Here is a 15,510-nt window from a genome sequence, read left to right on the forward strand (position 1 = left end):
TGTCTCCGTGTGTCTGTCTGTCTACAACCTTTGGAGGATTTACGTATTGTATATTTGAATCCTATTGTAGAAATAGTATAGACAGGGTTGGTGTTCGCACTTACCTGATGGACCAGTTCTGAATATCTGCCTGCTGACAGTTGGTTTTCCTCTGAATGGGGTCCAGGCTGGCCCCGGTATCCGCCCAGCTGGCCCTGGTCGGGTGCATCCCGGTGGGGTTAGGAGGCGGGGAACAGCCCCCTGTTTGGTTCTGAACGACCTCTGTGGGCCTGGCTGGGTGTATCTCCAGCGACGTCTTAATGGTGGCGTTGGTCCCTGGGTCGCTGGAGAAGTCATCGGTGCAGAGCTTGTCCAGGTCGGGCATGCTAAGGGCCCTGAGCTCCCTCAGTCTGGACCGGGACAGGTTGGCATGACCTCGGGCCTGGCGACTCCGCATCACCGGAGGCGTCTGAGGGGTTAGGGTTACAACTCCTGGGGAGATTCTGGGACTTTCTCCATCTCCAAGTTGGTCCTGGATATGTCCGAGGGGAGCTTCGCTAGTGCTGCAGCTTTGCGTCAACAGGTCAAAGTTTGTGAGGGTCAGGCTCGACGGTGACTTGCGAAGCTGAGGCGACATTGGGGTCAAGGGGGTTAATGCGTTGAAGTTGTCGATGCACGAACTGAAGCTCCTTCGTAGCGAACGACAGTCTATGGAGCTCACCGATCCAGACATGTAGCCAGACAGTCTCCGGTTGAGAGGCGGCTTCAACGTTGCTGTCAGAGCATAGGACTGAGCAAAGGACTGGATGTCGATGCATTTGAGCACTGGCTTGTCGAAGCTGGCCAGGTTCTCAAAGGACTTGATCCTCTGGCGGACAGAGAAGGGGTTTGGGTCCCCTGAGACGCTGTTGTCTGTGGAGAAACTACGACGCTCCATCGCCTTCAGTTTGGACTTGTTTGCTTTGAGGCTCTCAGTTTCATCCGTCTCTGTTATACTACAGTTCATGTGAGAGATGTCTATGGGACCATTGCTCATAGGCAAAGGAACCCCATCTACGGATTCTAGGACTATTGAGTTCACTGCTGATTCACTGGTAGTGTTGTTGACTTTTTCAAGATTACACACCGAGCCAGGGGTTGCAGGGGTTCCTGACCATAGACTGGTCTCTACTGGATTTCCATTGACCTGATCCTTGTGTTGAGTAATATTTTTGGTATGAGGAATTGAGTAATCGTTTGAATACACAACTTCCTTTGGTGCCAGAACTGGTGTAGGCGTGGAGGAGGGAGATGAGGATGAGAGTCGCACCTCGATGAAGGTCCTCTGGGTAGTTTGGACTGGCTCTGGTCGTTCTTTTGACTTGGCCACCGCCAAAATCCCTTGCTCCACCTCTTTGTGTAGACGTTGCTCCTCTACCTTCATCTTGGTAGTTGATTGTGATTGGCTTATTGGTTCTGGCGTAGTAGTGGTTGTGGGGTTGTCCTGGCCTCCATCTGTTATGGGTGTGGCAGGGCTACTACTACTGCTGCTCCGGTCTTGCTGTTTACTCTTTAGGCTGCTGGTTACGGCTGCCTTTCTGGTAAGCAAAGGGGAATCCACATTCCTGGTTTGCAGGGGGGAGCCCACCTTCTTGGCTTGCAGTTTGGGGGACTGGAGCGGAGAAGTGTTGTTGGCTTTCCTCAGAACCGACGGACTTTCTGCTCTGGCTGGTTTTGGGGAAAGTTGCTCCTGGGGTTTGGTTTTACTCTTGATGTTGAGCCCCTTCATTTTGGGTGCAGTGCTGCTGGTCTTCTGGACTTTGTCATTGACTCTGAGCCTGCTGCTACTGCTGGATAGAGGACTGTCTGTTGAAATGTTGTTGACTGATTTGGGACCGGATGTCCTGAGAGAGGGACTATTAGGGTTATTCTGGACCAACCTGAGGTCTAGGGATGTTAAGGGAACTTTCTCTCTCTCCCTGTCTCTTGTTGTTAGCGATGTTGACGAGGGAACTTTCTCTCTCTCCCTGTCTCTTGTTGTTAGCGATGTTGACGAGGGAACTTTCTCTCTCTCACTGTCTCTTGTTGTTAGCGATGTTGACGAGGGAACTTTCTCTCTCTCACTGTCTCTTGTTGTTGCCGATATTGACGAGGGAACTTTCTCTCTCTCCCTGTCTCTTGTTGTTAGCGATGTTGACGAGGGAACTTTCTCTCTCTCCCTGTCTCTTGTTGTTAGCGATGTTGACGAGGGAACTTTCTCTCTCTCACTGTCTCTTGTTGTTAGCGATGTTGACGAGGGAACTTTCTCTCTCTCACTGTCTCTTGTTGTTAGCGATATTGACGAGGGAACTTTCTCTCTCTCCCTGTCTCTTGTTGTTAGCGATGTTGACGAGGGAACTTTCTCTCTCTCCCTATCTCTTGTTGTTAGCGATGTTGACGAGGGAACTTTCTCTCTCTCACTGTCTCTTGTTGTTAGCGATGTTGACGAGGGAACTTTCTCTCTCTCCCTGTCTCTTGTTGTTGGCGATGTTGACGAGGGAACGTTCTCTCTCTCCCTGTCTCTTGTTGTTAGCGATGTTGACGAGGGAACTTTCTCTCTCTCACTGTCTCTTGTTGTTAGCAATGTTGACGAGGGAACTTTCTCTCTATCACTGCCTCTTGTTGTTAGCGATATTGACGAGGGAACTTTCTCTCTCTCCCTGTCTCTTGTTGTTAGCGATGTTGACGAGGGAATCTTCTCTCTATCACTGTCTCTTGTTGTTAGCGATATTGACGAGGGAACTTTCTCTCTCTCCCTGTCTCTTGTTGTTAGCGATATTGACGAGGGAACCTTCTCTCTCTCACTGTCTCTTGTTGTTAGCGATGTTGACGAGGGAACTTTCCCTCTCTCCCTGTCTCTTGTTGTTGGCGATGTCGACGAGGGAACTTTCTCTCTCTCCCTGTCTCTTGTTGTTAGCGATATTGACAAGGGAACTTTCTCTCTCTCCCTGTCTCTTGTTGTTAGCGATATTGACGAGGAAACTTTCTCTTTCTCACTGTCTCTTGTTGTTAGCGATGTTGACAATGGTTTAGATGCGCCTGACCAGACATTGCTATAGTTGGAGGGATTTGCCTCCCCCACCGTTGAGTGGGATGATGACGATTGTGTGTTAGATAGTTTTCCTAAAGCCGCAGCCGGTGAAACGTTTGCACGGAGTCGGGCTGACCTCTCCTGACTCTGTCGCGAGATGTTGTGGCTAGCCGCTGCAATGGGGGTAGTGCAGACGCTTAATGAAGGAGCATGGCCGGGTTTTATTGGATGTGTTATAACAGTGTCACAAACCCTGTTGACACCACTTTCTGAAGGCCCTGCAGGGCTTGTAGTGGGCACAGAATCTGTGTCGTTGGAAGACTGGCGGGGCATTTCTTGGCAAGGGGAACCTTTGGCCTCCACAGCCAGAAAGGCACCTGAGGATAGAGAGCCAGAGGCAGGCAGACCCTGAGACAGTGAGGGGAATGGTTTCTGATCGGGGTTGGATTGGGTTACAACAGAGCAGTCTTCGTTTTGCTGGGAGGCCGCTGAAGTAGTAGTGACAGTGGAGGAGGAGGAAGCAGCAGAGTCTAGTGCTACATCAAAGGACCTAGTCTCCTTTGTACTGTGGCTGCCGTCAGAGCCAGAGATAGAGATATGGAGCTGTGGAGACAATGGCCCATCTGTTAGGTGAGTCAGCGCTGCCTGACTCAGAGTGCTGGGCCGCTGGGCCTCACTGTAACAAATCTCCACTTCCTCCTCATCAGAATCCGTGTCCTGGGGCTCAGCGCCGACACTGCGGCTCGCCGGTTTGTTATCGCCGGCAGCGCCACGGCTGTTGTCGGTGGCGGTGTCTTCGCTCTCCGAATCACTGCCGCCAACCATGTCGTACATGTTGCAGTTAGAATCGGCAGCAGAGGCACCGGGGGGTTTCTCCACCCTATTTGAAAGAGCGTTCATTCCCTCGTCTGTGAGATTACTGCTAAAGTTTCTGGAGTAATTGTTCAAGAATGTTTTACCCACAGGCATGAGGCAGCATTTCTTTCCAGAGTCCAAGACAGAGAAATCCAATTGACTGGGCAATGCTGGAGGAGTCTGAACTCTGCTTTTCTCATTCTCTGGCAGGGCCTTGCTGTCTACAGCTGACTTACAGGCCATAGTCTCAGTACGTTGTGCTTCTGAAGGGGCTTTGAGGGTATTGGAAGAGAGGGCGCTCTTTACATCGGAGGAGCTTAGTCTGGTCATGACGTCATCAATGTAGGTGACCGGTATATCATTGCTGTGGTTGTGGTTGATTGGGGTTGTGGGTTTGGGATTGTGATTGGTCGGTGAGGAGGAGGAGGGACTTCCTGGATTTGGAGCCCCCCCATTGGAGGGACCCATGACATCACAACTCCCCGATGACATCATGAGGCTGGACAGGCGATCTACAGCTGTACGAGGAGAGATGAATTAATTACTTCAGAGGCAGTCAGGTTTTAGTTGTGTGACACTTAATGTTAAATTGCTCTTATATCTACACTGTATACCTACAGTGTAGTAAGCCTGACACTGTAATTCATACAGAAACAGCATGGAGAACATTATTCTAGTAATTACATTTGACTAAAGTGCAATTTAGCAACATGTTAAAACAAAACACATGTTTTGAAATCAACTCTTCACATAAAATAACAAGTACTATACTCATTCTGTCCAGAATGTACTTTCATTCTTCAACTGAACGAGACATTTATTTCGGCAACCTCATGTAATCAAGCCACTTTGAACCAGATATGAGAGAGTTGAGAAATGAGCAATGGGACGTCAGTATTCAATGGCACATTCAATAATACTAATCACGTGACCGAATGCACCAATAACGTCAGACATACCAGGAAGTAAGTTGACATACTGAATCTGTTTTACAAATCAACATTCCTTTGACGCCAGCGCATTTCCACTGACCTGGATTCCCAATATCTAAAAAGGCTTTGGAAAAGCTCTCGGATCAAATGACAAATTCCTCAAATCTGATGTGGAAAGGATTTTGTGGATCGAACCAGCAGCCCCTTGTTCGGTCTACAGCCCAGCAGAAGCAAGTCTGTTGTAGCCTGGTTAAACCAGACTGAAAGCTGTGCTCACCATGATTTCACAGAGCGTCAATTTGGATTCCAGGCTTGGTCTGTTGTGCATTAAGTTAAAAAATGATGAATGCAATGGGTGACAAATACACTGTTATTGTATAGCGTTATGCTTTACAAAGAAGAGGGTGGTTTGATCTCCACACTTCCCACAGAGAGACAGGCAGACAATGACACACATGCAGACAGACAGAATATTAGGCACACACAGTTAGGCTACTCTTCTTCAGATTAGGTTAGTTGTTGTTGTTGTTGTTGTTGTGAGTGCCGAGGCTATCATCCCATGTACAAGGTGCACCTGTGTAATTATCCACCTGTGTTTAATCAGCTTCTTGATGTGCCACCCCTGTCTGAATTGATTATCTTGGCAAAGGAGAAATGCTCACTAACAGGGAGGTAAACGGTGTGGTTACAGAAAGACAGTAACCACTAAGCAACAAAATAACAACAAAAACAACAACAAAAAAGCTATGCAAAATCTAATGTCAGCTCATGCTAGCTAACAAGGCATGTGGCAGCGGGGGGACTTCTACGAACTTCTACGGATCTACTACTGGTAGGTTTAGTTAAATTCCGGCAACGTTCCTGACATTCCCTGATTTCCCAGAAATCCTGGCTGGAAAATTCCCAGAATCTGGAGGAAATAAGCAGGAAGTCCAGAATCCTCAAACCAGGATTTCTGGGAATTTTGGGAAAGTTAGTGGAATTTTGCAACCCTTGGTCAACTACTGGTCACTACTGGTCAACTACTGGTCACTACTGGTCACCTACTGGTAAACTACTGGTCACTACTGGTCAACTACTGGTAACTACTGGTCAACTACTGGTCACTACTGGTCAACTACTGGTCACTACTAGTCAACTACTGGTCACTACTGGTGAACTACTGGTCAGCTACTGAGGTAAATAAATGGATAGTCACCATGGATACAAAGCCAGCAGCGTGCTGTTCCCTTTGGGGTGCAGGGTTAGGGTTCTGCCAGCAGAGGGCAGACTGCTGAAGTCCTATGTCTTAGGGAAGGCAGCATTAGGGGAGGATGGAAGGGGCAACAGGAAGACAGACTGTGCTCTTAGTGACTAGTGAGTGGCGGTAGTCAAGGATCCTTTATAGGGATAGTTTGGTCAAGTTTCATCTTGTTTTTTTCGAACTAGGGTTTTATCATTCAAGTGATCCATCCTTATAATTAAATAAGTTAAATCTTCCTTTTATTCCTCCCTTCCCTTGTCTTGATGTCGATCTGATATTGATTGGATAGGTGGAGAGCTATGTGACGGTCACAGCCTTGCTCACATCCATCAATTTGTGCATTATCAATGATTACTTCAATTTGTGCATTATCAATGATTACTTCAATTTGTGCATTATCAATGATTACTTCAATTTGTGCATTATCAATGATTACTTCAATTTGTGCATTATCAATGATTACTTCAATTTGTGCATTATCAATGATTACTTCAATTTGTGCATTATCAATGATTACTTCAAGGAAGAAGAAAGAACAGAAGGTTATTTTGTGTGTTTTAGTCACCACAGATGATGTGGAGAGTCTCTGATCACTCCAGGTGAGCTCATGAGTGCTGGACAGTTGTTTAAAAAAATATATATATATTTGTTATGTTATTTTAGTTAGTATTCAGGTTGGAAACAGTTCAAGAGCCCTGGTTGTTATAATGCTGTCATAGGGATGACATAACATGATATTACAGATTATGCCCACTGTCAGAATACTGACATGGCATGAAAACCCTTTTCATGCTATCTGGGTCAACATTTGTAATGTTTCAAGCTTTAGTGTAATGTAAGTTATAAAGAAACTGGAAAAGGCGGTTGTGATAAGCTGTTTTTAATAACAAAGATGTCATCGCATGACAGGTCTTATGTGGAGGTGTAACGTCAAATCACAGGTCTGCAGGAGGACGCATAGACTCACCTGACATGGGCCTCTTGACCTCCAGCGCGAGGGTCACGGGAAGGTTGTGCATGAGCTCACAGATGTCGTGATAGGACGAGGAGCACGTGGGCGTGTCCCCAATCGACACGATCTCGTCTCCCACACACATCCTGCCCCGGGATTCCTGCAACCAGGCCATAAAGTGTCACATCTCAAAAGGTACCGTGTATGAGGTCATAAAAAGGGGACGGTGGAGAGGATCAAACAAAGCAAAGTTTTGTAAAGAAGGATGAAGACATAAGGGCAAGGAACAGGAGGCTTAATAGTTTTATTGAGGACGTACGATTGTATACTGGCTGATTTTATCAGTGTACTGCAGTTAGATACATATTGTTTGGCTGATTTTATCATTGTACTGCAGTTAGATAAATATTGTCTGGCTGATTTTATCAGTGTACTGCAGTTAGATACATATTGTTTGGCTGATTTTATCATTGTACTGCAGTTAGATAAATATTGTCTGGCTGATTTTATCATTGTACTGCAGTTAGATACATATTGTCTGGCTGATTTTATCAGTGTACTGCAGTTAGATACATATTGTCTGGCTGATTTTATCAGTGTACTGCAGTTAGATAAATATTGTCTGGCTGATTTTATCAGTGTACTGCAGTTAGATAAATATTGTCTGGCTGATTTTATCATTGTACTGCAGTTAGATAAATATTGTCCGGCTGATTTTATCAGTGTACTGCAGTTAGATAAATATTGTCTGGCTGATTTTATCAGTGTACTGCAGTTAGATACATATTGTCTGGCTGATTTTATCAGTGTACTGCAGTTAGATACATATTGTCTGGCTGATTTTATCAGTGTACTGCAGTTAGATACATATTGTCTGGCTGATTGACTTTTGATTAACTCCTGGTACCAGTGTTAACATGGACGATTTGTGATGTCTGTGTACTGTAGACATTAGCCTGGAATCCAAAACTGATATGGTGAAATAACAGTTTGGATTCCAGGCCGGGAAAAACAACGTACTCTCTCGGCCGCTCCTCCAATCCTCAATCCAGTGATCACCACCTTCAGAGGAGAGGATCTGATCTCCAGGTCCAGACCGAAGGACTCCTCCTCACTCCTCCTCAGGACCACCTTGTCGATGGTGCAGTGAGCTGGCTCCTCCCCCGCCAGCTCGCTGCAGGCCTCGCCCTTCTTACAGAGGAGGTTGGGGTTACAACCAGGCCGTCCCAGGGAGCGGCTGGAACCTACCCCAGGCTGAGGGGCCAGAGACTGGGAGGATGGGGAGGTCGGAGACTCCTCTCCTTTGGTTCTCTGGTTCTGGTTCTGCTGATTGGTTGGCTGGATGGGCGGGGCCTCGATGCTCAGCATACTCTTGACGCGTGTCACAGCCTTGTGTTCCAGCTTAGGGGAGTGCTTGGGCTCCAGGGGGCCCTGAGGGTCCATCCTCACACCCAGGTTACTGGGGCCTGTCGTGGGGAAAGACCCTCCTCCTCCCCCGGGGGTCTGGTGCTGGTCCGACTGGCGGATAGGCATGAAGGGCGATTCTGCGCCGGAGGCAGGAACGAAACCGACCCCTTCCTGTGACTCCAGAGAATTACTATGAAGCAGGATATGTGGGCCTTCACTCTCCTCGTCCAACTCCACTGATGACGTAGAGATCATGATGCCAGAGTCAGCAACCACCCCCATGGCGGGAACACGACCAGCGACCTGGCGGAAGGGCAGGGTAACTAGACGAAGAAGAATAGAGAGAGAGAGAGAAAGAGAGAGAGAGAGCGAATGAAAGGAGAGGGTTTAACACACATCCAGACATTGCACAGGAACTGACTTGCTGATCCCAATAAGTCTCATAAAAGACAGAAAACATAAAATTTTTGACCAACACGGTATCTCCATCATATCCTCACCAGCATCTTCATCATCGCTGACCTCATCGTCACGGCAGATGACTCGTCTCTGTCGGAGCAGTGGGCTGCGGACGGAGCTGCTACCAGGACTACACACGCTGGTCTGGCGCTGTGTGGTCTCCACTGGCCGGTTCAACACCGGGACACCGGGAGCCTTATCATCTGTTCTGACCTCCACGCTGACCTCCACTCCTACACCAGAGGCATCTTTTAACCCTGCCACCAGAGGAAGACAGAGACAGAGATGTCAGGTGAAACTGAACATGAACATCAATGGTTTCAGGAAAACATAATGCTGGTTTACCCAGCTGCTGATTAGATTGATGTATGGTTCTTATAGCTATACTATAACACAACATTTAGTAAACCGTTCTGCAGAAAAACCCTCTCTCTGGTCCTGGCAGTTAAGAGACTAACCTGGGGACTCTATAGCCCCAGCAGAGACTACCATCTCACCTCTGGTCCTGGTAGTTAAGAGACTAACTTAGGGACTCTCTAGCCCCAGCAGAGACTACCATCTCACCTCTGGTCCTGGCAGTTAAGAGACCAACTTGGGGACTCTCTAGCCCCAGCAGAGGCTACCATCTCCCGGTCGTTCACACCTCTGGTCCTGGCCACTCCATTGCTAAGGGGGTTGCTAAGGCGCCCTTATCACATCGTGGGGTGAACCAATCACAGGCCTTACCTGGTGGTTTTCAAACCCCCTTACTTCTGTCCCTGGACTCAGTCTCCAGCAGGCAGCTCTCTCATTAACCTCTGCCCGGGAACATCACACAGTTGGACCGCTCGCCAACGGAACCTTTTCCTTCTTCACATGGACAAGCCTTCCGTCTGTAGGTCACTGACCAGTGTGTGTGTGTGTGTGTGTGTGTGTGTGTGTGTGTGTGTGTGTGTGTGTGTTAATGTGTGTGTAATAAAGTGTGTTTTGTACATCTGTTTCCTACTAGTCATTACCATGCCTTCTAACAGAGGCACCGGGACTGTTGTAGCTAGATCTAAACCGGGACTGTTGTAGCTAGATCTAAACCAGGACTGTTGTAGCTAGATCTAAACCAGGACTGTTGTAGCTAGATCTAAACCAGGACTGTTGTAGCTAGATCTTAACCAGGACTGTTGTAGCTAGATCTAAACCAGGACTGTTGTAGCTAGATCTAAACCAGGACTGTTGTAGCTGGATCTAAACCAGGACTGTTGTAGCTAGATCTAAACCAGGACTGTTGTAGCTAGATCTAAACCAGGACTGTTGTAGCTAGATCTAAACCGGGACTGTTGTAGCTAGATCTAAACCAGGACTGTTGTAGCTGGATCTTAACCAGGACTGTTGTAGCTGGATCTAAACCAGGACTGTTGTAGCTAGATCTAAACCAGGACTGTTGTAGCTAGATCTAAACCAGGACTGTTGTAGCTAGATCTAAACCAGGACTGTTGTAGCTAGATCTAAACCAGGACTGTTGTAGCTAGATCTAAACCAGGACTGTTGTAGCTAGATCTAAACCAGGACTGTTGTACCTAGATCTAAACCAGGACAGTTGTACCTAGATCTAAACCAGGACTGTTGTAGCTAGATCTAAACCAGGACTGTTGTACCTAGATCTAAACCAGGACTGTTGTAGCTAGATCTAAACCAGGACTGTTGTAACTAGATCTAAACCAGGACTGTTGTACCTAGATCTAAACCAGGACTGTTGTAGCTAGATCTAAACCAGGACTGTTGTAACTAGATCTAAACCAGGACTGTTGTACCTAGATCTAAACCAGGACTGTTGTACCTAGATCTAAACCAGGACTGTTGTAGCTAGATCTAAACCAGGACTGTTGTAGCTAGATCTAAACCAGGACTGTTGTAGCTAGATCTAAACCAGGACTGTTGTAGCTAGATCTAAACCGGCACCTCTTACTGAGACCACTATCAGTTGGTGGCACTCTTTTTCATATACCATTTGGATGTGGAATAGGGGAAATGGACTGTACCATGTGGCTGAGTGGCGGGGGTGTCGTCTATTGAGGTGTTACAGCTCCTGTGGTGGAGCATGTCGTCATCACTGGATCCCATCGCAGTGGTTTCCGACAGCGACGAATGACTGGTTACTTCCTGGGAAAAGTACTGAGATAGCTCCGCCTCCGAACTCAGAGACCCTTGCTGCTCAGAAAGAGAGAGATTACATTAAAGCAAGAGGAACACCTACATTCGTGTAAGAAGGAAGACTCAAAGCCTTGAGTGTTCCATTTACCCCATTTATCCTATGAATCTAATGAGAGTCTGAGAGCTTTCGGAACTCTGCTGAAGAGGAAGAATAGTTGAGGTCAAGGTCTTGTCTCAACCCAATATGATTCAGCTGCAAAAACATTGGTGATTCCTAACAATAGTGAATGGACATTGACTGGTGATAGATCGATTGATTGATTGATTGGTTCATGTACTGATAGATCGATTGATTGATATATTGATTGTTGTGTGTAATGTATCGTACCCTGCTGGCGGGCTCCAGGAACCTCTTCATGGTCCAGCTGAGGGAAGAGCCATCTGCCTGTTTGGCCTTCACTGTGAGGGAGGGGCTCTTAGAAGGCATGCCTAGAGGTCAGAGGAAACAGGTTAGACTAGAATCCCATTCACTCAACAACCTGACTCCAACATAGACATCACAACAGACTATGATACCAGGTAAGCACTTCTAAGCGCTGGCGATAAGAAATATAGGTTTTGAGGGTGTGTAAGAAATATTTTGGCTATTTTCACAACCAGAATTATGGGCACAATAGCAAGCGGTGAAACACAACACGTTGTGGGTGTGTCGAGGCTTGGCCCCTCACTGGCCAATCAGAACGTGTTCCATGGGTAAATATGTGGTTGCTTCAAGTTGTGTATTTCAAATAAAATAAAATGGAATCTAATTTTATTTGTCACATGCGCCGAATACAACAGGTGTAGAACTTAGTGAAATGCTTTACTTTACAAGCACTTAACCAATAATGCTTAAAGAAGTTTTACTAAAAGAATAAGTATTAAAAGTGTGAGGGGTGTGTGACGTTCGTCATAAGGAGGAGACCAAGATGCAGCGTGGTGTGTTTCCATCCTTTTATTTTAGAAATTAAAACTTCAAAGAACAAAACCAAACGAACAACCGAAACGTGACGCTAATAATAATGCTCACTGGCAACTATATCTAGACAAGATCCCACAAAGCACAATGGGAAAATGGCTACCTAAATATGATCCCCAATCAGAGACAACGATAAACAGCTGCCTCTGATTGGGAACCATATCAGGCCCCCATAGAAATACAATTCCATTAGATAACCCACTCTAAATCACACCCCGACACAACCAACATGGAGAATAAACAGCTCTCTAGGGTCAGGGTGTGACAGGGTGCATAATCGGTGGCAGGGAAGTCCTAAATCCCACCCCGACCCAACCAACATAGAGAATAAACAGCTCTCTATGGTCAGGGCGTGACAGTGCGTGACAGTGCGTGACAGGGCGGGTAATCGGTGTAGGCTGTAGCATTTGCACTGATAAACCACAGGGGCTAAGGCCTACTGAAAATTGTAGTCAGGACATGGACATGCCAAATGTAGTTGTTAAGCAATATTAAATTGATTGAGGCCTAAAAAGACAATGTATAATTCTCATCAAATTCTAATAAAAATGAAACAACTACTTGTTTTAAAATAGGCTATGTCTAGATACAGTTCCAGGAACAGTTTTAAAATAGGCTGTCTAGATACAGTTCCAGGCACAGTTTTAAAATAGGCTGTCTAGATACAGTTCCAGGAACAGTTTTAAAATAGGCTGTCTAGATACAGTTCCAGGAACAGTTTTAAAATAGGTTATGTCTAGATACAGTTCCAGGAACAGTTTTAAAATAGGCTGTCTAAATACAGTTCCAGGAACAGTTTTAAAATAGGTTATGTCTAGATACAGTTCCAGGCACCATAATTGCTCCTGGTGGGCGTATAATACAGACTAATGGAGGGTTTTACGCACATCCAAACTGTTCACAGGGGATGGTTAAAGATCCAGTATACAGAGAAAGAGGGAGTGTCCACTGTTATACTGATCTCAAATGTTATGTTTTATAAACATCATGGAACCATCTATCAGGTCATATTAGGACTCCCCCAGAAATAGCAGACGAGGAATCGTATCGGGTTCGAGCCATGTAGCCTGCGTTCTCCCCATCAACCCATCTAACAGGTCATATTAGGACTCCTCCAGAAATAGCAGACGAGGAATCGTATCGGGTTCGAGCCATGTAGCCTGCGTTCTCCCCATCAACCCATCTATCAGGTCATATTAGGACTCCTCCAGAAATAGCAGACGAGGAATCGTATCGTGTTTGAGCCATGTAGCCTGCGTTCTCCCCATCAACCCCATTGGACGGTGAATCTTTCTAATAAGTTCAGTTTTTTTTTAATATCAAACAAACGAAAAACAATCAATCTGTTTGTTAAACTAACAACAATATTTCTAAAAAGGATTGGGCCAGAAACTGTGTACACATAGGGTTACATGCCATTAGGAATAACATTCACACATCACAAATTACTCGGCTTCTGTCCATTGTGTCGCTGCCTATGTACGAGGAAGATTCTCCAGATTCTCTGCAGGTGATATGGCATTATAGGATTAAGTAGTTTGGAGGAGCCTGTCTTTGGTAATCGGAAAAGGGGCGCTATTTGAAAATGGGGATGGATAGCCTACTTGAAAAAGCAAAATGCAGGTACAGTTGAAGTCAGAAGTTTACATACACCTTAGCCAAATACATTTAAACTCAGTTTTTTCCCTGTTTTAGATCAGTTAGGATCACCATTTATTTTAAGAATGTGAAATGTCAGAATAATAGTAGAGAGAATTATTTATTTCAGCTTTTGTTTCTTTCATCACATTCCCAGTGGGTCAGAAGTTTACATACACCCAATTAGTATTTGGTAGCATTGCCTACAAATTGTTTAACTTGGATCAAACGTTTCGGGTAGCCTTCCACAAGCTTCCCAAAATAATTTTGGTGAATTTTGGCCCATTCCTCCTGACAGAGCTGGTGTAACTCACAAGGTCCTTTGCTGTTGTTCTGGGATTGATTTGATTTGATTTGGAAATTACTCCCAAGGATGAACCAGACTTGTGGAGGTCTACAATTGTTTTTCTGAGGTCTTGGCTGATTTCTTTTTATTTTCCCATGATGTCAAGCAAAGAGGCACTGAGTTTCAAGGTAGGCCTTGAAATACATCCACAGGTACACCTCCAATTTACTCAAATGATGTCAATTATCCTATCAGAAGCTTCTAAAGCCATGACATCATTTTCTGTAATTTTCCAAGCTGTTTAAAGGCACAGTCAACTTGGTGTATGTAAACTTCTGACCCACTGGAATTGTGATACAGTGAATTATAAGTTAAATAATCTGTCTGTAAACAATTGTTTGAAAACTTACTTTAAAAAGTAGATAAAAGTAGATGTCCTAACCGACTTGCCAAAACTATAGTTTGTTAACAAGAAACTTGTGGAGGGGTTGAAAAACGAGTTAATGACTCCAACCTAAATATATGTAAACTTCCGACTTCAACTGCATGTGAATTGTGAATAATGAAAAGGCATGAGGGCAAAGCTCTCTCAGTAGACCATTTAATGGTGCCCAAACTATCTGAACTGACTACATCTTGTACTGACACGTCGCAAACTCACTACACTATATATACACACTATATACACACTCACTACACTATATATACACACTCACTACACTATATATACACACTATATACACACTCACTAGACTATATATACACACTATATACACACTCACTACACTATATATACACTCACTAGACTATATATACACTATATACACACTCACTACACTATATATACACACTCATTAGACTGTATATACTATATATACACCAAAACATTTCGGCAGCATTGAAGGTCCCCAAGAACACAGTGGCCATCATTCTATTTTTTTGTTTCTTTAAAAAAAATGTTTACCCCTTTTTCTCCCCAATTTCGTGGTATCCAATTGTTAGTAGCTACTATCTTGTCTCATCGCTACAACTCCCGTACGGGCTCGGGAGAGACGAAGGTTGAAAGTCATGCGTCCTCCGATACACAACCCAATCAAGCCACACTGCTTCTTAACACAGCGCGCATCCAACCCGGAAGCCAGCCGCACCAATGTGTCGGAGCAAACACTGTGCACCTGGCAACCTTGGTTAGTGAGACATGGATATCCCTACCGGCCAAACCCTCCCTCACCCGGACGACGCTAGGCCAATTGTGCGTCACCCACGGACCTCCCGGTCGCGGCCAGTTACGACAGAGCCTTGGCGCGAACCCAGAGTCTCTGGTGGCACAGCTGGTGCTGCAGTACAGCGCGTGGCCATCATTCTTAAATGAAAGAAGATTGGAACCACCAAGACTCTTCCTGGAGCTGGCCGCCTGGCCAAACTGAGCAATCGTGGGAGAAGGGCCTGAACAAGAACCCGATGGTCACTCTGACAGAGCTCCAGAGTTCCTCTGTGGAGATGGGAAAACCTTCCAGAAGGACAACCATCTTTGCAGCACTTCACCAATCAGGCCTTTATGGTAGAGT

At 45.7% G+C, this 15,510-nt stretch overlaps 1 protein-coding gene across 3 annotated transcripts in view; it reads right to left on the minus strand.

Annotated features, from left to right (window-relative positions):
- LOC110536484 (PDZ domain-containing protein 2) overlaps window positions 1–15,510 on the minus strand; it is a 264,553-nt gene that overhangs the window by 20,272 nt on the left and 228,771 nt on the right. For all 3 annotated transcript variants that reach the window (XM_036936523.1, XM_036936524.1, XM_036936525.1), the window contains 6 exons: window positions 11,389–11,489; window positions 10,889–11,057; window positions 8,918–9,133; window positions 8,031–8,740; window positions 7,026–7,170; window positions 105–4,401 (listed from right to left, as the gene is read on the minus strand). In XM_036936523.1, coding sequence (XP_036792418.1) covers window positions 105–4,401; window positions 7,026–7,170; window positions 8,031–8,740; window positions 8,918–9,133; window positions 10,889–11,057; window positions 11,389–11,489 — 5,638 coding nt within the window. The remainder of the gene's footprint in view (window positions 1–104; window positions 4,402–7,025; window positions 7,171–8,030; window positions 8,741–8,917; window positions 9,134–10,888; window positions 11,058–11,388; window positions 11,490–15,510) is intronic.

Source organism: Oncorhynchus mykiss, chromosome 11 (genome assembly GCF_013265735.2).
Source record: "Oncorhynchus mykiss isolate Arlee chromosome 11, USDA_OmykA_1.1, whole genome shotgun sequence".
Lineage (NCBI taxonomy): Eukaryota > Metazoa > Chordata > Actinopteri > Salmoniformes > Salmonidae > Oncorhynchus > Oncorhynchus mykiss.